Source organism: Buteo buteo, chromosome 9 (genome assembly GCF_964188355.1).
Source record: "Buteo buteo chromosome 9, bButBut1.hap1.1, whole genome shotgun sequence".
In the NCBI taxonomy this organism is placed as follows: Eukaryota; Metazoa; Chordata; class Aves; order Accipitriformes; family Accipitridae; genus Buteo; species Buteo buteo.
The window spans coordinates 42,679,504-42,705,362 of NC_134179.1; the positions used below are offsets into that span (position 1 = coordinate 42,679,504).

Consider the following 25,859-nt stretch of genomic DNA (forward strand, 5'->3'; position numbering starts at 1 on the left):
TGATACGGCTTTTAATATTACTGAATGTTTATGCAGAAGCATATGAGCTGATCTAGCAAGTGCAGCAGCTTCAGACCGCAAACCGCGTTGGGATCTCTCCAATCCGCTGATTGACTTCAGGTTTGCATGTGCCTAGCTGGGCAGTTTGTTACAGTTTATTGATATACTAGAGGTTGCTTATTTGAGTTGACTGTAGTATGTGTGTTTGAGCTGCTGTAGTTCGTTATAGCAGTAGTGTCAGAATACCTAAAAATATCTCAGGCCAGTTCTGTTATCAACTGTGCACTCAAATTTCCCTGGTGAGACTGGGGGAACCGAGTGTGCTGAAGTGTGTGTAAAATTTGGCTGCAGCATCAACTGGATAGCACACGTGGCAAGGGAGAAAAAAACCAGTTATGCCCTTTCACTGAACTTAGAAAGAGAGTATTAGGTCTTACTGTCAACCTTGAAAGGCATGTTACAGCTTCTTTCTGTAATACCCGTTCACAGGCATCTTGGAGCTGTTACGTCTCTTCTTTGACGCTCAATTAAATGACTGCACTTATTTTTAAAGACCTAAAACCAAGAGAGGGAATAATCCAGTACAGTAGTGCTTTGCTTAAGTTCAAATTATCTGTACTTTGAAAGCCACGTTATAACAAAATAATTGATAGTTCTACACTAAACGTGATGATCTCGGAGCTCAGCTGCTTCAGTTACAGCTGTTGATACCTCGTGCCATAACCAACATCTTACAGGTGAATTAGGGCTGTTAGCAAGGCAGACAATTATTATCCTCTGTATCTTCTATGTTGTTAAGGAGTGACCTGGGATAAGCTCGTAATTTTCTTTACTTTACAGGTGAAAACAGCTTTGTGCCCCTTAGAGATATTTTAGGGGTAGTATAAAAGAGGGGAGGTCTAAGGACAAGGTTAAATCCAGCCTCCAAGGAGCAAGTTGTTCAGTTTGGTTTGGGAGCGGTTCTTAACACTGAGCCAAAGGAAACTTGCTCTGCCCAGCGCCCTGCAGCCTGCCCAGCATAGTCTGGGCACTCTCCCTAAATCCAACCCTGGGTGGGCAATGCAGAGAGATCCAGCTTTGCCTTTCTGCCGAGATGTGTAAGTCAGCACGGTTTGAGTATTATTAATGTCATGCGTTCTGAAGACAGAATGGGGAATGTATAATAAACTTCTAATAATTATGAATGGAGCCATATCCTAGATACAGATATCTAGGATAAATTCTAAAAGTCTGCTTTTTTAAAGAAAAAAATAACCTTGGAAATAAGTCTCTCTAATTTTCATTTTACGTAAATGTATCTGTTCTGGATTTGACTCCCAGAGATAGTAAATGCCCACAGATTGAATGTGGGTGGTCAGCAGTTCAGAAAATTGGGCCATCCATCTAAATTTGTCTCTCTCTTTAAATCTATCCCATTCACGTCAGTGTTGTTTAAAGCAGTACAATAGGGATTCAATAACTTAAAGACAGCTTCTATTATCATAGTATATAATCCATTTTCATAACAGCGAAGTCACCGTGTGCAGACTGCTCCAGATGCTCTTTTTCCAAAGTTGACGGTGCTTATGAATGCAGGCGCGGTTGCATGTGAGATGCTCCAGGGTTTTTAATTTGCAGTAGTGCAGGTGAGACACCGAAAAATTGCTCTGAGCTTCCGTGAGATGTACATTAAATGGGAATTTCTGGAAGCAGCTGGCTTAAATTTTTTGAGGTCTCGTACATATCCCAGGTTCTCTGATTAGTGGTTTTCAGTTACAGTTATCAAAAAGCAATATTTAAAGTAACATCTTTTTACTGTAGCTTCAGGCTGAGTGCTGGTGCACCCTCGAGCCAGGATGGAGCTGGGAAATGGAGATGGGCTCTTCTCCAAATTGTACATTATCAGATGAATAATTAACTGTAGACTAATTGCAGATCCTAATTAGTCTCCTACAACTGCACTAAACACAGTATTGCTTCAGTGTAATGTGGAAAGAACTTGACCTTCAAGCTTTAATACTGCTGCTTGTGTGAGCAGGAGAGAACTTAACTTTCAGAACCCAACTTACCTTTGTGATACTACAAGTCAAAAACCTCCACAAATTTTTGTTATAAAATTAAAAAGATACAGAAATGCTAATATACATGCCTGGACTTTTTCCCAGTGTGCATTGCTAGCCAGAAGCTTGTCTGTGGTGTTCTTCCTAGAGGTGGCAGAAAAAAAATCAGGAAAAATTATCTGGAATGTTGGTTTTGGCCTATTTTATAGACTTGACGGGAGTTGGCAGGTGGACTTTGCTTTGTATCGTGGCCTATACTGTGACCGCAGAAGGAGGTTTGGTGTCTGGAGAGCAACGCTTTCTACGTGACTGTGAGCGTGTCGGAACAGCAGATGACAGTGGAAGATGCACACGGGTTTTCTGTCCTGTTCTTTGCCCTTAACACTTGGTAGCGCAGGTTGGCTGCTCTACATCTCGTGGAGTGCTTTGAAAATGGCAGGTGTAGCCTTGGTTTCTCTGTGAGTCACTTGGAGGTAGTTTCTGTGTGAGAGAGGAGAGAGAAGGCTCCCCCTTCTCCATCGCTGGTCCAGGAAATCTCGTTCCCCGGTGGCTTTGCTACTTCTGGTGCGGGGAAAGCAAGGTGGCTGTGTTTGCTTCCATGGGAGGTGCTGAGAATATAATGAGCAACGAGAGGAGAAATAACAGCTAACGTTAGAAGAAACATGTATTGACAGCTGGAGCAATGCATAACTTAAAATTAATGACCAGCATATAATGTTAAAACAGACTTGACTAACATGAATAACCTGAAAACCCGGATACTGACGTTGCAGCATGAGGAGTTAGCGCTGTTTTGCTGGAAAAACACTGAGCAGTATCCAAGGTAAACAATTCCTGTCTGAATCTGTTTTTCTTCCTGTTTAGGTGATACTGAGCAGGAGCTGGGACCCCCTCCATCCGTAGATGAGGCAGCAAATACACTCATGACTCGCCTGGGCTTCCTCCTGGGAGAGAAAGTCACGGAGGTACAGCCAGGGCCCCAGTACAGCATGGAGGTGCAGGATGAGAACCAGGTACGACCCCTCCAATCCTTCCCGCTTGTACGGCAGTAACTGCACGGGTTAGGATCCAAATACAGCATGTGAGAGAGTGGTTATTTTCTAATTATATGGCAGCTGAGTGTCTCATAATGGTGAAATAATTGTTATGAGGTAAAAGGTTGTATCTCCTCGTTAAATGGTGAATCATCATTACAGTGCAGCAGTACGTGTTTCGGGGATCAGCTGCTACCATGTGAAACAGCTTCTGTTGTTTTTCTGTTTTGGCAAATGTTGTAGGAGTGGGTAGCATTTCTAATCAGATTATAGTGACCAAAATAATCTGTACTTCCATGGCATCTTACATGCAATATTTCAAAGGTACTTTAGCAATGTTACATAAAGGATCACAGTTTCTCCAGGAAGGAGAGGTAAGTAGTAATAGCCTGATTTTACAGATAGTCACAGTTTTTGCTCACGTTTGCTGAACAAGGTGATTTCATGCTTGAAAACAGGTACAGAAAGCAAATCATAAAATCTTCATCGTGATGGAGTTTGTTACATCCCCTCTGGCTGGCTGAAAAGCAAAATAGCAAAAAGCTCAGGGCTACAATGTAGGTTTTGTGGAAAGTGCCTGAGTTTCTTCCTCCTCCTCAAGCCTGGACAATACACCCACTCCCAGCAGTGTTGGTGAGATGAGCATGAAACTAGGAGACAATTTTGTTGTTGTTTTTTTTTAATGGGCAGATGGATAGTCCTGTAAGTAGCAGAAGAGCATGAAACTCGGAAGCCCAGTTCTAATTCTCTTTCCTTTTAACAAGGTTGTTGCATGAATCTCCAGAAGTCACTTAGATATTTAACGTAGGTACTATTGAGAGGACCTGACTTAAGGTCCTGAATTCCTTAAAAAAGAAAAAGTCAATGAAAAGTGGCAGCCAAGAAGATGGTTTCTGTACATTCGAGCTGAATGCCCATCGTGGCCCTGGTGGCATATGTGAATCTTTCACCCAACCTGTTCCACTTGGAAGGAAACTCGGAGACAAGTTGCTCCAAAGCCCAGGACCCCTCCTAGCCCAAAGCAGGGAGAGCAGGGTGGAGGGCAGCATCCCGGGCTCTATTGGTCCCACATTGTAGACTGAACCAAAAGGTTTTTGATCGTCTGCATGGGCTAAAGTATGCTTGAGAGCCAGGCAATGTGTTTTTGTAAAGTTTTTGCCTTTAACACATTCATTAAGCTTTTAACGCTTTCATTCAATATTTTATGCAAGTTGTGGTGGATTTGAAATGTACTTTACTATACATTGTGCTAGAAAATGTACTTTTAACAGGCACCTATTTGAACTGAATACTTCAAAGCCAAGCAGAGCTTTCTACTATAAATGGTTCCTTTTGTTGTTGCCTTTTGACAAAAATTAAAATCCCATCTTTTCTCTAAAGCAGAAGATGTCTTTGGAGAATAAATAAAAGAAAAATCTAAAGAGAAACAGCAGAGAGTTGTCCTCTAAAATAGATTGATATCTTGGGCTGTGTGCTAATTTTTGCATTAAAAAGTTTTACGGGGCCTTTGAATGCTATTCATGTGCTCATGAAGATAAAGAGAGGCTGGTTCCTCAATTACCAAGTTAATTTTTTTTCTTTCTTTGTGAGCATCTCCTGCTGTCAGCACTTGCCTAGAATTGCAGCATGCTCGAGGTTGGCAATGACCTCTGGAGGTCATCTCATCTAGCGGGGCTAGCTTCAAAGTTGGACCATGTTGCTCAGGGCTCGTCCAGGCGAGTTTTGAAGATCTCCGCGGATGGAGAATCAACAGTCTTTCTGGGCAGCCTGTTCAGGGCTTCACGACTCCCGTTGTGAAGGACTTTTTTCTTTTACCTGACAGAAAATCTCCTTGATACAACCTGTGACTGTAGTGTCTTGGCCTTTCCCTTTGCACTTTTGAGAAGAGCACGGTTGTGTCTTCTCTACAGTCCCCTGCAGACAGCGGAAGGCTGCAGCTATCCCAAGGTGCAGTTTAGCTTTCTCTTCTCCAGGCTGAAGGAACCCTCTCCGTCAGCTTCTCCTTCTACATCGTAAGCTCCAGCCATCTAACAGTCTTCGTGGCCATTCTCTGACTTTTGCTGTCTGGCTCAGGACCGGAGCCATGCACAAATCCTGTCCAAGCTAAAGTTGCTTCTGAATTGCAGCAAATCTTCTAAAAACCTCTCTAACTCTTCTTCCCAAATTGAATTTCTTCAGCTATCCTACTTAAAGTAGTGTTGAAAATCATGCAGAGAGACATTTGTGGGATTTGCAAAGATTAATTCTTCCATTAATCATTGATTAATTAAAATCTGATTGAGACTTTGACTACTAGTTTGCACTTGAATTTAAAAATGAGAACAATTTTCTAGGTTTTAATGCGTTAATTTACATGGCCTGGGCAAAGAAAACGTTCTTTGTATCAAAAGCTGGGACTAGGCTGCTGCTTGTTATTCTAACCATGCTTTGCCTTCTCAAGCGAGAAAATAATTATTTGCAATCTCGCCAATGCTTGAGCTAAAGTGAAGATAAGGCATAGAGGTGTTTTCACTAAAACTGCCCCAATCTGTAAATCGGCACACTGCATTTTCATTCAATTGCCTTATTTTGAGTATGTCAAAGGATGTATTCTCTAATCCAGATTGCTATGAAATTGCATGTTTTATGTGCTGCCTCTTTCTTAATCATGCTTTCCTTAATGAGACATCACAAATGCTGAAGAATAAATCCTCTTTCTCCTACTTTTTGGGAAACTATTTTTTAACTGCACTGGCTGCCAGAGAAGCACAAAGGACAATGAGACTATGACAGAACAGTGTAATTTTTCAAAGCTTAGTGAAAATGTGACAGATGAAACAGCAGCAATAATAATACAGAATGTTCTGTTAATGGAAATTTATATTTAAAACTTGCACAGAGGAACATTTTTCTGTATCAATACAAAAATAAAACATGTCAGTCAATGCCAAGTGATATACCATGTTATTTAGTAATTTCCAGTTGCAAGTAGCTTGTTCTTAAGGAGCTGCATTGATAACACTACAAATAAAAGAACTTATAAGAATATCACTTTTGGCATTTTATGAAACAATAGTGTTATCAGCTGGGAGGAAGATGGGTGTACCATTCTTGCACTGAATTTTAATTTGCTTTAAAGTGTAATTTTTTTGTGTGTTTTAAGGTTAGTGGATGTTATTTTGTTAGTACTGAGATTTCAGCAGGGATTTGTTTAAAATAACAGTTGAAACAAGGACATAGAAAAACCTCACCATAAAGAATTTATAATAGTAATAATGCTTCGCATTCTGAAAGATCCCACATGTGAGCTGATTAAATTTTTAGATGCTGCAGTATGAGGTTGGAAGGCATCTCTGGAGATTGTTTAATCTAACCCGCCCGCTCGAAGCAGGGTCAGCTCAGAGCAGGTGGCTCAGGACCATCTCCGGCTGGGTTTTGAATATCTCCGTACCTCCTATGTCAGATGCTCCAGTCATTCAGTCATCTCCGTGGTCCTTAGCTGGACTCACTCCAGTGTCCTTGTCTGTGCTCCAGGTGTGCTCCCACCAGAGCTCAGCAGAGGAGAAGCATCACCTCCTTCACCCGCTGGCATCGCTCTTCCTAATGCAGCCCAGGATGCCCTTGGCCTTCTTTGTCCAAACCTCAAAAGTTATATTACCTTAAACTTGGTGCAGTTTGTTGTACTGTCAGTGGGTTAAAGAAAATGAATATTGGAAAAAGCTAATTTAACAGCTCAGGTGTACTGATGGAGTCTGTGATAAATCAGAAGAGACAGCCCCACTGTAGTGGGTGGCTCAGTGAAAACATCTGCTTGATACATAGCAGCAATGCAAAAAGAGCCCCGTGTTAGGTTATATTCAGAATAATAATAATAAACCCCAGCAATTTTAAGAGGAAAAAATAACGGAGTATTTTCATTGAATACTGACACACAAATAGTTTTTAATTTGGCCACTAGAATTAATGAGTTAGAAATAATTTTGCAAAACTAAAAACATTTACAAAAATCAGTACAGTATTTGGACATCTGAAAACATTGCAGTATGAGAAGATGAAAGAGGTTCTTTGAGAGAGAAGGCGCATGAGAGGTGATGTAACAAATGTGTGAAACCAGAATATACAGGGAGCCAGAATTTATAGAGCAGTCAACTTGTCTGCAATTCCTAGAAGGCTACTGGGGAAAAAAAGAGAAGTATTTGTAAGTACCTAGAACATAAAAGAATGGAAAATAACAATAACAGTGATCCACTAGTGGCACCACAAATTGGATGGGGAGAGGAAAGCGTTGTTTTGCTTCTCCTGAGTGCTTCAAAAGACAAGGATGTGGTGGCAGTCGTCTCATTCACTGGTGGATATTTTATATGGATACCAGAGGGAGATTATAAATTATCATGGAAATATTCACACGGTTCATTTTCTGCTGTGTTGCAATCTCTCTGTTTAATATAAAAAACATGCCCGTGGAGCTGTCGCATTAGCACTCTGTCCCTGGTTTGTTGATGTGCTAATCCACGTTCGGGGTACTCTGTAATTAAGTTAAGATCGATGCAGTCGTGATGGCGTGAAAGCAAAGGTGTGGGGCGATGGAGGGCGATGCCGGCCTCGGCACTGCCCCGTCCCACTGCTGCAGGGATGCTCTGTTTCGCCTCAGACACCGGGGTGGTTACATTTTGAGTAAGGATTTTTACAAGCCCCATTGGGATACCCTGGACAAATTAGATCGCTTCCTGGTAGCTACACATGGTATCTGCCTTCTAATTTAAAAACCAGTAAATCTTCCACATGTTCTACTTACAAAAGTCTGTCCCAGGCGTTTTTTCAGTTTCAAGTATGAAATAGTGAGGAAGAAAAAAAATTAGATGTCAGACCTGTTTTGCAGTTTGTAAGCATGATGCTCTCCATGGTTACCTTGGGTTCAAATGACATGGAAAAGGGAATATAAATCCATGCAATTATTAGGGAAGTATGCACACAGAATAAAAGAAATCTCATTTAAATGAATTCCAAATGGGGAATTAACCTCTGCTTTCCTTGGGACCAGTATAATTTTGCAATGACAAACAAAATACAGTCCACAGGAGTTAGCTACAGAAAACAGCAGCAGTGCAAGAGCGAGATGACAGTGTTCTGCAGTGTCCCCTGAGCAAGGGGGCGATGGAGTCACCTCCCCTCTGCAGAGGCGGAAAGATAAATTTAAGGGAGAATCACCTGCTCAAAAGCCCGTTCTTTTTTTTAATGCTTACTTTCTGCATCCTCATCTACGCGAGGGGAGATGGACTGCTGGCCTGACCCCCCGTGAGGGTGCCTGCTCCTCCGACACCCACACTGTGAATCGGACGCCTGGTCTGGGGCACGGGGGTCAGGTTTGTGGAAGGGAAGGATTGAAGTAGCCCATTTCCAAGTTACTTCTCGATGATTGCTCTGAAGTCCAGTTGCTGTGTTGGGTCAATAAAAGCGTCTTCCCAGTGCAGCGGTCAGTGAGCCATCTCCTGCCCTTGCTGTCCTCCGGTGACTCTGCACAGCAGTTTTTGTGGGCTGCAGATGCTCTAGGACGTATCTCCAGAGAGGAGGACCTTTTGCCAGGGAAGGTTGTGTATCCAGTAGCCTGTGGTTGAAACAAGGGCTCTGTCTTGTATCGCAGCTTGTCTCAAATTGAATTCAAGAATGATTTTGTTTTCTTAATAAACTAATCTCTGTGCACAGCTTCAGATGTATCAACTCTGGCGGGTTGCTTGCACACAATATCTTATAGGGGCTTTCCAAAATAACTTTTAAAACACCATCTTTTTTGTGCTGCTGTATTTTTTTGTTTTATTTTGCCTTCGGAGAGCAACATTTTCCCTATTACTTTTTTTTTTTTTTTTAAGTTTTATCTAGTGGGGAAAGCATGTCTGGGCAGGGAAGGGCTGTCTCGTATCTAGATAAGGGATTTTGAGCTTCCTCTTTGCAAGGGTGTAGAACCACTGTTGTTTTTCTTGAATGGAGGAAACATTTACAGACCAAAATAAAAATTGCAGCCCCATGGAGGTTTCTGAGCAGACGGAAATGGCCCAGAGGTCTTTGTAGGATTTCCTGTATGTGATGTTTCTTGCTGTAAGTAAAGGTGAGATCATGCTGTATACTTACCACCCTGGAGATCTCCACTTAAACAGAGGCACAGAATTTACCTCACTGTATCATAATCTTTGCTTATTTGTGCCTTTTTTTTTTTTTTTTTTTAACTTTCAGTTCAATACTAACAAAACGATCAAAATTCCTGATAAAGTATGGAATCAGGCTTTTGGTAAATACCGCTTTATTTATGTTTCCTGTGTTTCCTACTGAACGTGGAAGCTGTAGTCTCTAAGGCGTGAAGTAGAAAGCAAGCCCGCTGCCTCCGCGTTTTCCGCAGATGTGGGGTGGCACAGCGGACGTTCTCATTTTAACCAGTAAAGCACTTTTCACCTTCACCGTACAACACAAATCCTCAAGTGGGAGCTACAGAAAGACTTCCCCCCCTCCCCATCCCCACCCCTCAGTGACCGCCCGCGGTGAGTGATGTGTTCCCGGTTCCCGTTTTCCAGAGCTCGGCGGTGACGCAGCGCATCAGCCCCTGCTCCACGCTGACCAGCAGCACGGCCTCGCCGCCCGCCAGCAGCCCCTGCTCCACCTTGCCGCCCGTCAGCACCAGCGTCACCGCCAAGGACTGCACCTACGGCGCCGTCACCAGCCCTACCTCCACCCTGGAGAGCAGAGACAGCGGCATCATCGGTGAGTGCCGGCACCTTTCTCCTTCGCGCTCTACCGCTGAGCCATCGCAGTCGTCGGCTGTGTTGGCTTAACAAGAGTTATTTTAGATAATACACCCGCCTTCACTCATTAATGGGACGGTTTTGCGTTATTCGAGTTAATATTGCAGTGACCACGGTGAAGTGTACCCCCTCCATCTTCCATTCGTCATGGGCGCAACTACATAAAGTTGGTGAAACTTGGGATGGATGAGGTTGATAAGTACATTGATTGATGCAAAGTTTTGGAACTTGTTTAAATGGTGAAAGAGGAAGAATTTTACCTCCCTTCATCTATTTTTGCATCCCATCTTCACCTTTTTGCTTCTTGCAGTCTTTCTTCCCAACACATTTTTGTCTCCTTTAATTCTAGTGAGGTGGTTGGGTTTTTTCCTACCAAGTTTTTCTTTTGTTCTATATCCTCTCCTTCAGCTGCTGTCCATGCCCATTTATGAATGTGGAGATGTTAATTTAGAGCGCCACACGCTTTGTGGTCCAATAAGGAAGATAGGATGGTCTCGGTGCCAGGCAATGGCTATTATTCGGGGCTGCCATCCCCTCCTATTACCTCAAGTACAGAGACATCTATTTTTTCAGCATTTCCCTTCCCTTAATGCCATTTAGTCCATAGCCACTGTTCTTTGATGTCAGAGGAAAGAGAATGGATGACGGCATCACGTTCATATTTCAAATACTGTGGGATTCTATTATTATAAATATAAGAGACTGATTACCTTCTGTGCCCCGTGACTGTCACTGCCACCTTATCGGTGACTCTGCCTCAAAAATGACTGCTTCTCTTAAGCTCAGCCTTGGGCAGGAAACAGACTGAATTAACACAAATTCCAGTGAATTTCTGTAGCTGCTGTAGCAGGTTTTTCATTTGAGTGATCTGTAGGTTGCAAGTGTAAAGGATCTTGAGAAAATAACATACACAGCTTAATTTCTTTACGATAACTGTAAAGGCACAATGGGAGAAAAGTAATGTCTATGTAACATCAGGCAGGATGGTCCTCACTTGGTTGTCCTTGTACTGTGTTTTATGTTGAGTATTTCCCCAGCTAAGAAGATTTTACTTTGCCATCAGTGTATGTAGTGCTTTAAAAAAAAGAAAAAAAACCAAAGGCTTGATAATTTAGGCAGGTTAGTTGTACTAGTGATTAATATTTTGCTTGGCTGATCAGGAAATCTGGGCTTAGTTCTGCTCCTGTATGCCACAGCAACCTCTGTAGCACTTCTGCCTGCATGATCTTAAAATGCAAATACGTAAGCTATTCTGAGCTGCATACCAAAGTAGGTTAATAAATTCTGGGAAAAGTCATTGCAGTATGACACACCCTTCGTTCTCTGCTCACACTGTCCCACCATCAGAGCTTCACCCTGTCCAACAACAGCCCCTTGAAGCCTGGCTGGGCTGGAGCATCATGGTGAGTGAAAGTGGACACTCAATTCCAGCTGGGTCTTGCCTCTGGCAGAGCTGTGAATCGGGTCTAAGACTTGATCGAAGCCTGAAGTGGAGCAGCAGAATAGGCAAAAAAGTGTGTGTTCTGCTTTTACGAGCTGCTCTTAATAATGACATCTGTCAGTGCGTGCTGCGCTATTGTGTTGGGCTCGTCTGGTCCTCGTGGTTCTTTGACAGGTGACCATCTGAAGGTGACGAAATTGTAAGTTCCTGCAGTTTGGTTTCATCTGGAGTTTCTTATCCACCTGAAAGCCAGAGGAGATCTGGGTGGCCTTTGTGGTACACCTGTGTGTCTGAGAAGCATCAGCGTGATCCCAATTCCTGACGTGATAAGGTGTTGAATCTTTTTGCTCAGATTTTATACCCTATCCTTTTTTCACTAGGTCTATAGTAATTAATTTTTAAGTCTGAAACAGTTGGTTTTTTGCCCCTCACAAGGAATATTCTTTCTTAGAGGTTCTTCTGTCAGGAATTTAGATTTTCCCATGGAAACTTTGGAAATAATAGAAGGTGGCTTATCCCAAGGCTATGTTAATGTATCCCAGATGGAAAAGTTGTGTAAAAATATGTTCATGTGGAGTAGGGGAAGCACTTTCCAAGGCTTTCAAAAAGCAAGCCTTTCCTCTGCTAGTGTTCACACTCAAAGGAAAACAAGAGCCTCTTTCTCCCCTTATTTCCTCCCCCCCCTTTATTTTTGACAATAACATTTTCAACACCACCTTATTCTGGCATTTGATAGAAGCTGAACAGCTGTAACAAATTGTGGGGAAAACGGTCTTCTCCAGTCATACTTTCCAGCAGCGAAAAAAAATTGGGAAGTTTTTTTCTAAGTCTTTTTCTATACATCTTCTGCAAGTGTAAGGTCAGTTCAAGCAGGGGGGGATGTTTGCCCACAGAGATGGATGCACAGTTTGGTCATTACCCTCCTGTTGGGATGGGAATTGGGTGTGCAACAATTTTGAAAGGTGGTCTCTGCATGACAGCAATTCGCTAGAATTATTTTCACTACAGAACAGAGCAGACAAATTGTCCACGTGTAGGAAGCAAAGCCCACCTCGTGCTTTGCTCTCCCCTTAAGGAACACATCAGCTCCTTTGTTTCTGGAGGGTCAGGGATCAGGTTTCCCTTTTGGTTGCATTCCTCAATTATTGGATACAGATCTTCTTGTATGCATATCCCTTGCTTGTGTTTGCTCTCTGCAAGGATGACTGTAATGACGTGGCTTTTGGTCTGAGCAGCTTCACGTGGTACCTCAAAAGTGTAAATGTGTCAGAGATTTTCTTGTCAAAACTACTTACGTTTTTGTGCCATTTTTATGTGTAGAAAAAGAGTAAACATTTCCCTAGGTATTTTATGTTTCCTGAGTCATGGTCCCTCCTGCTCCTCCCCAAGTAAGTGATTTAAAGTATTAGCTCATTAGCTCCAAGAAGGTGTATTTTTAGAATAGGCTGTCCAATATATTTCTTATTCATCTTGATAAACATTATGGTTTTAGGAAGATCTCTTGATCTTTGCCACCTATCAGTCCTGAGCTGCAATGAGCATCACCTCCAAATCTCGTGATCATGAATCGCCACCGAATATCATATTTTAAAAACACAGAGGCTTTAACCTGTGTGCCAGAAAGTTAACGTGCTATTTGTAAGATACATGAGAATTAGCAAAGAACAGAAAACAGTTAATCGAGGTCGGAAGTCAGTCCTTACACCATTATGCATAATTGCTTCTCTCTGTGTGATTTTGCTTAGCATAAATGGTTTTTTTACATGTTAAGCTGATTTTACATATCTACATTGCTAGACACAGTGTTAATTTGTCAAAGTTAAATCAGAGTGTGGCTCTTTAGACTCCGAATTAACTGCATTAAGAGCCTAACTGTCCACTAAGATGGGCACTTTGGTGTTCTAATATGTATGTAAAGCCCAAATTTCAACCCGTCAGGTTTTCTCTGATGACTTGTCCTCTTGGAGTTATTCCTGTCCATTTGCATGTCACCTCTTATATAATTTCAATTATTAGAGAACAAGCGTGTCGTATCTCTAATCTGCACAGCACAGGGACTATTTCATGGTTACTGATGACTTTAATAAATGCATCACTTGGGTTAGAACAGACTTATTTTGAAATTTTAGATCCTCTACAGTAAAGGGAAGTTCAGTCTACGTATGTTGAAAGGGTAACAAAAAATGTTACAAGGTCCAGATCTTCAAATTCAGACAGTCTTATTTGTAAAAGAAAAGCAATGGGGAAGGGGGAGGAGGAGAGAGGAGGTGAGCCAAGAGGAGAGATAGGAGCGAGTCAGCCCTTTCTCCTGGAAGCCACTAAATCCTTTTTGTGTAAAACAGAATGGCTGGTGAAAATGCTGACCTGACTTTAACCTCTGAATAGCTTCCAGGATTTTTTGGCTCTCTATGTAAAAGCAGCCAACTGTTAATGTTCAAAATCTGCTACTGAAAAGAAAACTGGTCAAAGAATCACGTGCTGCTACGGGGAAACTTTGCACTTCACGTCCCCGCAGAAGTGGACTGTAAAGTTTTGCTGCTTGAATGCAGGAGAATGTAAGAAAATCTCCAGCAATCTTAGCAAGCCTGCAGAATAAAACAGAAAACATTTCTTGCTGGTATGTAAAGCTTCCCCATGTGCTTGTGATGTTCAAGCAGCATTTTATGTCATTTAGCAGCAGTCTCCCAGGGGTATTAAAAGAACGGCTGTTTTCTGTGTTGAATCTTCCTGTAGAAGTGCTGTAATTTATTCTGATATGAAATGGGGCCATGCTTTTTCTTCATGTAGGGTCCTGTGATGATCTACACTGTGTTCCCCGCTTAACTGTTAGGGGGATCATCTTGAGCAGGGAAATAGGTATGATGTTAAAGCAGCTTAAAGGGAAACCAGTGAGCTGCATAAATCCTCTTGCACTGCTGCTGCAGTGATGTAGATAGGTCTAATACCATGTGGACCAGTTGCCTTCACTTAGATTTTGTGGATTTTTACAATGAAGAACGACATGTAAAGGACCCCCATTCCCTCCTGGAGGTCCCTGGCATATAGCTTTTTTTTTCAAGTTCTTTTTTTTTTGCTGTTTTTTCCTCTGACTCCTGGGCTTTTATCAAGTTGCTGCTTTCTACAGATTTATGTGTTTGTGGTTTAAAAATAGGTTTGTTAATAAATTCGTCTAGAGTGCGTGCTAAGCAGAATAGATGCTGCTGACAATAAAACAAGATAGATTTGTTTGCAAGTTTAACTGCTTGGAGAAGGGAACAAAGAGCAGCTCAAAAGGCACATCAAGATAAATTTAACTCAGGTTAAATATTTTTGTGATCTTACAGCTAAAGCATTTGAATTCTGACATTCTCATCAGTATTATGAAATGCTTTGTTAATAATGAATAAGATTCATAAGAATTACAGATCTTTTTTTAAATCTAGCCAGCTTCCATTTGGGCTCATTCCCCAAAGGAGGAGCTCCTTGAAAAATGTCTAATACTGATGAATAATTGTCTTTTGTTCACTAATGCATCTGCATTTTGCAGGTGACGGGGATGACAGTTTAGGAGGTGAAAGGGGAGGCTGTTTATCAGGCGTCTCATCAGCTCTTGAGCAAAATTAGTGGGGTCACAGAATCCCAACCACACAAAGTACAAAAGGACGCCGTCTCTGAATCCTGGTTCAATTCTTTCTCCATTTCATTAAGAGGACAAATTAAGCAGAAAGCAAACGCGTGCGTGCACATGTGACATGATTCATGGTTGATGTCAGGGGTGAGAAACCGTGAAGTCATGAAACAACGGTTCTGCCTTCCCCCAGTAAAGCCACTGAGGCATCAAGGGTTGGGTTTGACACCAAAATCTGGCCCTTAAATACTGGATAGGTAATGGGTCAGCTACAGGTGTTTGTTATGTTACTGGAAAAAAAAAGGAGAAGGAAGAGCGTTTAAAGCTGAAGGAAGTGGCACAGAACAGATGTTATACTCGAACTGTGAAATTTGCTTTGGTTTATGGTCCAGCCCAGTAGATGGAAAAAAAATTGAGTGAAAAATTGAAAGAAAGAATAAACTCAAAAGACGGATCAGAAGACAGCTAAAGGAAAATTCAGTGTTGTCAACTCCCACGGTGTTATTTTGGATACTGTGATAAATGACTTTTCTTTAATGTTTTAGCTGTTGATGGTGTGAGATTAGATGGGACTCTCAGCTTTTATTTTAAGAGCAGCAAGATTTTAACCTTCAGGGTTATATGAAAAGCTTCATAATGATCCAAGCTTGCCCAAAAAGTTAATGCCAAGTATACAAATAACTTCCCTCCCCTTGTGTGCACACTCCCACACATGCCTCCTTTCTGCTTTCTTGTTTAAGTCTTATAATTTTAAAACCAGTTTCAAGACTGTGGTGGACTCAAAAGAAGAAGAAAAATTGTCCTCGCTGATGCTAAAGAAGGAAAAAAAGTTGAACTGATGTTGACGAGACGGGCAAAGATAAAGAAGGATCCAAAATGGTAAAAGGTGGAAAATACAGAGAGGGCGCTGAATCAAGAAGGTGGTGGGAGTTGACGTAGAGTTAAAGGGATGTGTATGTGCGTTTTTTCTTCCGAAATTTTAACAGTCCCACTGTTAAAATCCAGTGGCTACCTGTAGCTGACACATGCGGCGAGGTATGGGTTTGTAGAGGGGAAGCGCACAGCATATGGGGGCAAGGAAAAGAGCGTGCAGCTTCTGGCTGCTTCTGCAGTTCGGTAAGCCCTTGTCCATAATTCTAGTGCATCACTGTCACAGAGATGTTACTCCAGATGTGCATGTGTGGTTTTGTAAGAGGTCTATGTTTAAATAATAGTACTTAGGAGCATGTTGGGGTGGGGGTTATGATGCTTTGGTAAATCAGCCATCAGCCTTGTTACCTCTGTATTAGATTTGGAACCTTTTTAACAGATTTCTTCAATGTTTACAATAGTGGGCTGTGCTTAAAAACATTCATTACCTTGTTTCTGCAAGTGATAAACTGAAGTTTATAAACTAAAGCTTTGCTGATCTGTTCTGTCTCACGAGCAGGGTATTTGCAGTGAGTTGTGCTCTGATGGTGGGAGTGTCTCACTCTGTTGAAATGCTGTTTTACCCAGGCCTTACCTTTCTAGTCTGAGTAGCAGACAGGTACGAGCCCTTCGAGGCATTCATACCATTCTTCATCCCGCTTGTCAGCCGGTGCATCAGGGAATTCAGATTTAGAACAGAAAGAATATAGGGTCAGCATGATGCTACTGCCAAGGTATTTTTCATTATGTTTCAGGACCTTTTGTGTGCTTACCGTGATTTATAATACCTTGAGGCTTGAAACAGAAATGGGTTTACCTGTTTAATCTCTGTCTTTTTACAGGATTGTTTATATGAATTAAGCCAGTGATTCCCCCCGCCCCCGCATTTGAGACCAGTGTTGTAAGAGAAGTTAAACATACGAAGAGTGATGTGGATTTTGACCTCAAGCCTTGAGCAGGGCACACTTAAGGGTTTGGGGGTTTTTTTGCATGGAGAAGCCTTAAACTTACTGGCTGATGGTGTCCAGCAGAGAATAATGTTCTTCTAAAAGCACCGAGTGCTCCAGGGGCTGTTGGGGCATGAGTTGCATGTGACCGCCCGAGGCTGCCGCCTTCCCTCGGGAAAGGTTTGGGCTTATGCTTTCTGCCTGCCAAACTTTTCTGTTTGGCAGCCAAGCTCCGTGGAGCGGTCTGGGGCGACACGGCTATATTTAGGTGTATCCTTCTGTGGCTGAGTTTATGAAGGCTTATGTAGATTAGGGTAAAAAATTTATTCTACTCCTTGCCAAGTCGTACATGTTAGCTAGGACATCTCTAATGCGATAAGGCAAGTCTTGTTGTACTATGTTACTGGAGATGAGTGAAATGAGGTTAACTTGCAGAGTTTGCATGAGTGTTTTCAGTACCTAATTTCAGTGCAACATATGAAGCTTGCTACTTTGCTGCAGTTCTTTCTTTAAGGCAACAAAATCCTTATTTCCTCCATGAGACATTATAAGTCTTTACATATAATTAATGTTGGTCATCATGGAGTGGTAACTGTAGAAAACTGCTTTCTCCTGCAGTTCCATCTGAAAGGTGAACATAAAGGTTGATGTTTTCCAGGCATGATCTCTGCCTCAAGGAGAATTGGATGGGGTAGTAAAAATCCCTTCGCGTGCCTGACTTGAAACAAGTAGTGTTGAAAGCCTCATGCTCCAGGGCATAGGCCAGCTTGCAACTAAACGAGAAATAATATTTGCTGTCCTGTAAATACATGAAACTCTCCGAGAAGTGTGGTACTGGCTGCAGTGACATCTACGGTGCTGTCTTGGATGAACGGCTGCTTTGATACGATTCTGGTTTTTTTTCCCAAAGAAACAAAATATTTTAAACCGCATTATTTGCAAAAAGTTCTAATCAAAATGTTTCGCCAAGGGAAACGAGCCAAGTTTGAAAATGAAAGCTTGACATAGGCAAGTCCTCTGCCAAGGAAAAGGCAGGCATAAATCTTGAATACTAAAAGCAAGATAGGATTGTAAAATGAGTCCAGCATCTGGAGCGTATCCCCTTCTGGCATCAAAGTCCACGTGTCTTCAAAGACACCCAGGCTGTGCTGCTCAAAGCTGATGCAGGTAGTGCTTTTACAGAGGGCGGTGTTGAAATCTTGTGGAAAGAGATGGGGCAAATCCTCAGAGAAGGCCGCGGAGGGGACTGCAAAGGGGCACCGTGCTGCCTGCATCGCATTTGAGGGTCTTTCTGTGTTATTATTCATTAATGTGTTTTACAGTGCTCAGATGTTTTAGATGCCTCAAATTCTGTCTGTGTTCATATTAAATAGTGTGAGACTGCATGCCAGCTGAGACTGGAGATACATATATATATAAAAAAAATATATATACATATTTATACACACACGTGTCTATATTTATATACATGTGGTATTACTTCAGTGCTATAGAGAACCTCAGATGTTTCTGCATGGCTGTCAGGTTTTGCATGTTCGGTGTGTGACTCTCATGGCTTCCCCCGTCTTACTCTGTCCCCTGCAATAATCCTCCATGAGGCAGCGACGTCTCTTCTTGCTACCGACGACCGCCGGCACGCGCTGTGGTCTCTGTGATTGCAGCCCGCTGGCTCCCATAGAGCAGGGCCCAGGCACTCCAACATTCTGGTTTTTTTTCACCAGGGTTGTGCTTTCTGGCTGGATTCAGCAGTGAGAAGAGCCTCATGTAAATGCACGTTCTCTCGCGGCATCTCTGTAGTCCTTCTCGCACCCCGGCAGGTTCCTCTTGTGGCACCCCCAGCTTAACGTGTCCCATCACGTAACCTGATGGACTGGGTAGGGACTCAGGGTTGAAAGATCTGCCTCTCAGCAGATGGCTTAAGGCGAAAATTCCTGCTCTTTGATGGATTTGAGGTCATCGGTTTATCTTTCCCAAATTTAGAGCATGCGATGTCTTAAGAGATTGCATTTTTTTGAGCTTTTGGTTAATTGGGTTTCCTTGGGTTTAAAAATCATAGAATCACAGAATGGTTTGGGTTGGAAGGGACCTTTAAAGATCATCCAGTTCCAGCCCCCCTGCCATGGGCAGGGACACCTTCTACTGGACCAGGTTGCTCAAAGCCCCGTCCAACCTGGCCTTGGACACTGCCAGGGATGGGGCATCCACAGCTTCTCTGGGCAACCTGTTCCAGTGCCTCACCACCCTCATTGTAAGAAAATTCATGGGACCCTTAAGAAATTTTCTGCTAATATCTGAAGAACCATTTGTTTCTTTTCTAAACCTTGTATTAGAAAGTGTTAATTCTGTTATCTCCATCGGTGGGACAATTCCATTGCCATTTTCCAGCTTCCAGTGGCAGGGATGCTGTGAGCCCCCTCAGGGACAGGGGCTCTTCCTCTCCCGAGGCTGGGACACCTCTCATCCCGCAAACCCCTAAATGTTCCTGCAAACGGAGAAGTGACAGTGGTGAAAACCTCAGATACCGGGTTTCCTGCGTGTGGGTTAAGCTGGGCCCGTGAGTGTTCCTGCAGCCCCTTTTAGCACGGACACAGTTCAAACAATGTAACGTATAATTGGGGTCTGTGGGGACTTTTCATCACTGGGACCTCCTTTCCGCAGGCCATCGGCTGTTAGCCAGAGTCATGGTTATGAATTACAGAGCAAAGTAATTTCCAAGGATGAGCACAAAATACTTGTTTTGTGGTTTAGATGTTCAGTCTAACCAGAGTAGTAATATCAGAAGGAATCTTAAATTGAGAGTCAATTTTTAGTATAATCTGATATTCTGATGCTCTCCTGTATTCTATGTATACAAAAATCTGCTTGACGATAGAAGCATGGACAGCGATGTCGTCATGTTAGTTTGTAGTTGCCGTTGCCCGTTTCAATCGGCTTCTCTGCATCTGGATTAAGGCCCAGAATATTTTTAACATGTAGATATGGTTTAGGTACATTAATGATGCAACAGGAGTCCTGCTGTGACTGTGAGTAGGATTCATCCCAAGGGTGGGTCTTCGTTCCCCGTGCAACCCTCTAAAGAGATTATTGCTGTAAAGCACAGTTAATCCCCCGCAGGGGCCACCGCAGGAGATGATGGGGAGATGTACTCACACCCCCAAACCACAGGAGCACAGACCCTGGTTTAGAATACCCCCTGCAGTTCTGGAAAGTTTAGGGTATGAATATGGCAAACTCGCAGAAATCATGTTATTTTGCAGGTTTCCGTCTGGTTGCGGGTGTTCATGGGCTTGATCCTATTGGGGACTGACATATGAAGTTCTTTCTGCCGAAGAAATGAAATGAAATGCAATAGAATACGTAGAATTTTTTTCAGTGGGAAGGGACCTCCAATGATCATCTAGTCCAGCTGCCTGACCACTTCAGGGCTGACCAAATCTTTGCACTTCCTTTGTATTTACCAACTTTTTATCCCTGAGTATCACCCTGCATCAACCTTAGTAGTTGCAGATAACGTGAATTTTTCTGAAATTAGACATTGCTTTCTCAAATTTTGATTGTGAAGTTGTAATTTCTGAGCAGCTCTCTGGGTCGCGCCGTTGGTAAGCTTTAGTTCCCCCGGGAGACGTGCTCTGCATGTCAGTTCATGTCGCTGGCTCATAGCTAACCTCACGCTTTTGCCTTTTAAATAAAGTCAAAATTGGTTTGGTTTAAAATAGCTCATAGAAGAGATTAAGTCCATAGAGCAATCGCTTCCAGCTTGTGTAGCAGTACTTATATCATCCAGGGCTGTTCACAAGGTAAATTAATCCACAGGGAACGATCCTAAATACCTGATTCAATGAAGAGTTTGCACATAAAACAGCTTTAGTGTAAAACAGTGAAAATTATGTTTAAAATGAACACAAATTGACAATTAGAAAAGGGGCCAGTAGGATTTATTTGCTCTTTACTTTTTTTTGTTGCTTCATTTAGAGAAAACTTATTTTGACACATAGTTATTTTGTTTTTCCTCAGTTTGATGTATTGGAAGATGACTGATTTCAGATGCTGATGTGTTTCTGCAAAGATTAATTAGGCATATACTGAGATAGGTTTTTAAAATGAATGGATTTTAATGGATCAATGGACTTTTTTTTTCTGTAGATAGACAACGTAGTATGCCTAGCACTGCAGACCCAGACTTTGAAATGGAGATTTTCTAGAAAACCATTTCAAACCTATTTCTCAATATTAAACAGTTTGAGGCAGCAAGAAAATCTGTGAACATCTGTTTCTTGTTTTTATCTTATTTTCCTATGCTAAAGTATAAATGTGTTTACCTGACAGCAGACCTATGTTTAAATGCCAACAAATAAATACCGGTTCTTAGCAGTTGCATGTGTTGGTTTTAAATTTCAAAATATGTTACAAACAACTAAATGTTGGAACACTTGATGAGACATGAAGATATTGATCCTACTGCATAGACAAGAAACCCAATACTGAGAAATAAAAATGATAGAAATAGGGGTAAATGTTGAAGCTGCATGGAGTTTGTTGGGAGGGGTAAAGAGCAGGCGCAGTAAGAATGACAGGGTTCTCCAATTTTTTTTTTAATGATGGTTTTGTGACTTTAGATATAAGCAGTTAATTCTGGTTCCTATTATAATGTCATTTAACGTGTACAATTAAGCCAGATTAGTCCTTGGTCGTTGAAGTTCATGGTTTTGCATTGGGGATAGAGTCCAGCAGTCTGCTTGGCACCTCGGTATGGAGAGCTGTCCAGAGCCCCTGGCTTTAAGTGTCATCACTTTTGTATTTTGCCAGGTCTATATGGGTATTTCTGAGAATTTAAATCGGATGTCTAATGTTAGGCAGCGAAATTATTCCTGTACTCAACATGTAAACAACTGGCTTAAATATGTAGTTCTCTGCTTCTGGGTGCGTATAGAAAAACAAACGAAATAACTCTTACCCATCTGCAGTTAAACTGCATCTTCCTTTAGGTGCTCTTTGGGTGGAACTTCTTTTCTAGGCTGCTTACTCCTTAAACTTGGCCTAGAAAAAGCTTTAGCCTAAAAGCATGCAGTAATTTAAGCATTTGGAGTAATTTTACTGTTTGTGTTTATCGATATAAAAATTAATGTGGTGCTGTTTGTTAATGAGGCAGCATCTCCCTTGGTTCAGGAATGGGCTTTTGTGAAGGCAAGCAGGCTGCCCCTGAGGAGACATTACAGTGTGATTTGTGTTGCAGACAAGAAGCCGTAGATCCATGCTGTTGTGTCCAGGGACAGATGGCACAGAAATTAGCAGAGAATTTGGACTGGGAAAGGTATTTACCACTGCTAAGTGAAAATGACGGATTTCAGTGGATTTAGCAAGTAGATCTACAAGCACAGGGCACGTTTGGGGCTTCAGAAAACTCAGGGTCGAGTTGAATTTCAGGGTTTTGAATAGCAGTGGAAATGTGGGTGATTGGGATGATGAGAGGATAGTGAGCTCTGAGTTGTGACTTCTTTTTTTTTTTTTTTTTTTTATTCTTTTGTCTCCTCCCCCCTGCCCCCCAAGTTAAGGAGCAGGCAAGTTTGACGCACTCAGAGAAGCTGGTATGGGTGTTGGGACCTTCTCTCAATGACTAAAAGGTCTGATGATGACCTTGAACGAGTATGTGGGAGACTAAAGATGAAAGTCAACAGCCCGAAGGGAGTTACAGCCAGGGGATAACTGCATCAGAATCCAGAGGAGGAAATCCCAACGGGGAGAAGATGTTAGTGGTGTGGATCAGTATAGTATTGTCACTTCCCAATGTGAAAGTCAACGTAGCAACAATCCTGATCTGTAAAATGAAATAATATAAGGGGAAATGTGTGGATTACAGTTAAAGCTTCATAAAAACCTGCTGTCAGTCAAATGAGATATTGGGTTCAGTTTCTGAACCAAACTAATCCATAAGAGCTGGTTGTTCATGCAAGTCAGGTGGGGGCTTTCTGTGCCTATGGCTTTTCAGTGTCAGACATTGCAAGGTTATAAAGTTCTGCAAACATTTCCTGAAAAGGTGGTAACTACGATGCAATTTAAAAGATATAAGGATCGCTGATAATGTTCTTGCCTTAATAATTTCTGCTGTTTCTGGAACTGTGTATTCAAATACAATGCTGCACATAATTTTTAATACTCTTTGTAATTACTAATGGCTTTTAACAGTATGAGCCAAAACATTACAGCCTAAATGTTCTTTTAGAAGTAGTAAGCAGAAACAGTATCGTTAAACTAAATTCCATAATCTCTGATTTATGTGAATGTGGAAAATGTGATGAACATCATTTTTGGCTCTTGCATTGCACAACTCGGCATAGAGCAGTGTGTGTGCAAGCCATTCTTTCTTTGTTACTCATTTTGTTTATAATTTCTTCCTTCAAGCTACTTTGACAAGCTACTCAGAAAATGTGGAACGCACTAAATATGGAGGGGAAAGCAGTAAAGAACTTGGATCCGGAGGAAACCTGAAACCTTGGCAGTCCCAGAAATCCAGCATGGACTCCTGCTTATACCGTGTGGATGAGAACATGACGGCCTCCACCTACAGCCTGAACAAAATCCCAGAGAGGAACCTGGAGACGGTCTTGTCCCAGTCAGTGCAGTCTATTCCTCTTTACCTTATGCCACGGCCAAATTCAGTAGCAGGTAAGAAAGAAACGTTTTTGCCTTTAGGTTAGAGCGAGACACACACGGTACATGCATGTCACAGCCTTTTTCGTATTCTCATTATCCAAAGAGAAATCTCCTTTCTGTAGTCATCATCATTAAGCGTGACAAAAATTGTCTTTTCGTTTGACTTACTGCTCCTAAATGGACAATTTCTGTGGGGAAAACTGGTTCTGATGATGTTGAATGGTTATTTCAGCAGTCTGTTGTCCCTTTTTTACAAAATTGTACAACTGTAAGATTATTGGAGAATTAAGTTTACCAAAAAAAAGATTCTTTGCTGTCATTACAATGCAAATAATCTTGGGTTTAAAGTACCACATAATTCCAAGACATCATAGCCATTTCTGCTGTTTCAAAGGATTCATTGCAAGTAAAATCAGGTGTCTGATCTTCTCTGAAGATCTTAAGAACTTGGGAGTTAAGAGAATTATGATACTTTCTGTCTACAGACAAGTTGCTGTGGATCCCATCTCTCTTGGTGGACTTTGCCCTGAATGTCGTAGCCCACACAGGTGCACGCACTGGTTTGGGTTTCGCATTACCTGGGATTTGCTAATGACTGAATTTTTTTGTTTTGGCATTATATCAACGTTTTCTTCATTTAATTTCATGTCTGCTGTTTAAAAGATTCCTAAATGATGCTGTGACATATCTTATTGATATCTTTTAACAACCTGCTAAGTTTTCCCCTGAGGTTGGTAACAGCAGGACAGAAACAAGAGATAGGATTAAAAATATTAAAGCTTTACTGAAAAGCTGCTTGCCTGGAATTATTCTCCTTTGCTGCCCCATATTTTTTTCTTGCTGGGTAACTTCTCTGGGGTTAAACATTCTGTTGAGGTGGTCTGTATGTCTGTCTGTATAAACACATGGAGAAATACAGTCTTGGTTTGTAGAGTCCCTGCAAGATTCTCCCGCTGGCTGGCAGCGTGAATTTTGCTCCAGAAAGTCCGGACTACACAGAGCCTGGGATATTGTCTGTTAAAACAGCATCTCTTGGCAACCCAGGCTGCATTGCATAACTAGATTAGGTTTCCTTTTTAATCCCACTTTGGACAGTCACAGGCCTAAAAGCAATGTAGAAATGAGATTTTTATAGATGCTAAAGTATGGGCAGCCTAAGCATGGTGGTACAACACCACGTGCTACTTAACGTCTGAAAGACTAAAAGCCTGGGATTTCAGAATGGAAAAAGGGGATAGGAAGAAAGTGGGAAACTCTGCTTGCATAGCCTTGTTATTACTTTAGGGTCATTTCTTATAAATGACACCGCGTAAACACCTTCAAAAAGAAAACAGGGTAGACGAGGTACCATAAATTTAAATATGCATGTGTATTGGTTTAATTGACTTTGGAAGTCGTTGGCTTGCTTGAGGCATTTAGAGGCAAATACTGTTTCAAGAGAAAACTATCTAGCAAGGTTCAGGAACACCTTTTCTTTCCGGATGGTTTTGTTTTGTGGGTTTTTTGCTGCTTTTAAGTAGTATGTCAGCTAACATAGTACATGTCCCAGGATAAATCATTGTGGTAGTAACTATGGACAAGAATACAAGATTTGGCTTAACCTTTTATCATCAAATGATCACATGTTATCTCCTGTAAGTTTGTGGGACCAGAAAATTATGTTTTCTAAGTAATAGATTTTTATGGGATTTTTCCCCAGACTGGTTAAACTCGTTATCTGTGTACTTGAATGATGGGAGAGGGAAACCAGATGTAGTTTCATGGTTGACTTAAGCCTATCTGCAAAATGTGCTATTGCCCAAAGAGTTAATCCCGCACTGTCTGCCAACTCCACATCCTTGCACCAGCACTACACATTGGGTAGCCATTTGATAAACCAGATTAGTAGACCAATCAGACTGAAAATTAACCCTCCAGAAAATATGTGTATTAATTTTGAGCCACAAGTTCATTAGAGTGGAGGCAAAGCATGGCTGGGAGTGGGGCAGAAAGCTGCCTTTCTTTTAGTGGTATTCCACATTTTAAGGTAATCATGAAACCACAGCTTTGCTAAAACAGACTGTTCTTGTCTTTTTTTTTTTTTTTTTCTCCAAATGCAGTTGAATTTAGATACAGACAGTCTATTCTTGGGAACCAAAGCATGGTAGCACTTACACCTTGTGGCTTTTTTTTTTCTTTTTTTTTTTTTTTTTTTAAGGTTCTCTCTGAATATCTTCCAAAATGGCACAAAAATGTTCTTTCTTACAGCAGGCTTACAAACAGCAATCACTGCCGTGTAATGCATCCCTTTACTCACCAAACAGCTTACAACTCTCCCCAACACGTATTGATTTCATCTTGCACTTGGCTGCGTAAAATTTCTTCAGAAACAGTTAAAAGCTTTTTTTTTTTTTTTTGGTAAATACTTTCTCTTGGAAGAAAAAACCAAAACAATGCAGGCTCTTGTGTACTGTAAAATGCT

The 25,859-nt window shown here is 41.7% G+C and overlaps 1 protein-coding gene across 1 annotated transcript in view; it reads left to right on the top strand.

Moving 5' to 3' along the window:
• TANC2 (tetratricopeptide repeat, ankyrin repeat and coiled-coil containing 2) overlaps window positions 1–25,859 on the top strand; it is a 255,436-nt gene that overhangs the window by 141,873 nt on the left and 87,704 nt on the right. Inside the window, exons 7-9 of the mRNA XM_075036249.1 lie at window positions 2,904–3,052; window positions 9,616–9,802; window positions 23,147–23,410. Coding sequence (XP_074892350.1) covers window positions 2,904–3,052; window positions 9,616–9,802; window positions 23,147–23,410 — 600 coding nt within the window. The remainder of the gene's footprint in view (window positions 1–2,903; window positions 3,053–9,615; window positions 9,803–23,146; window positions 23,411–25,859) is intronic.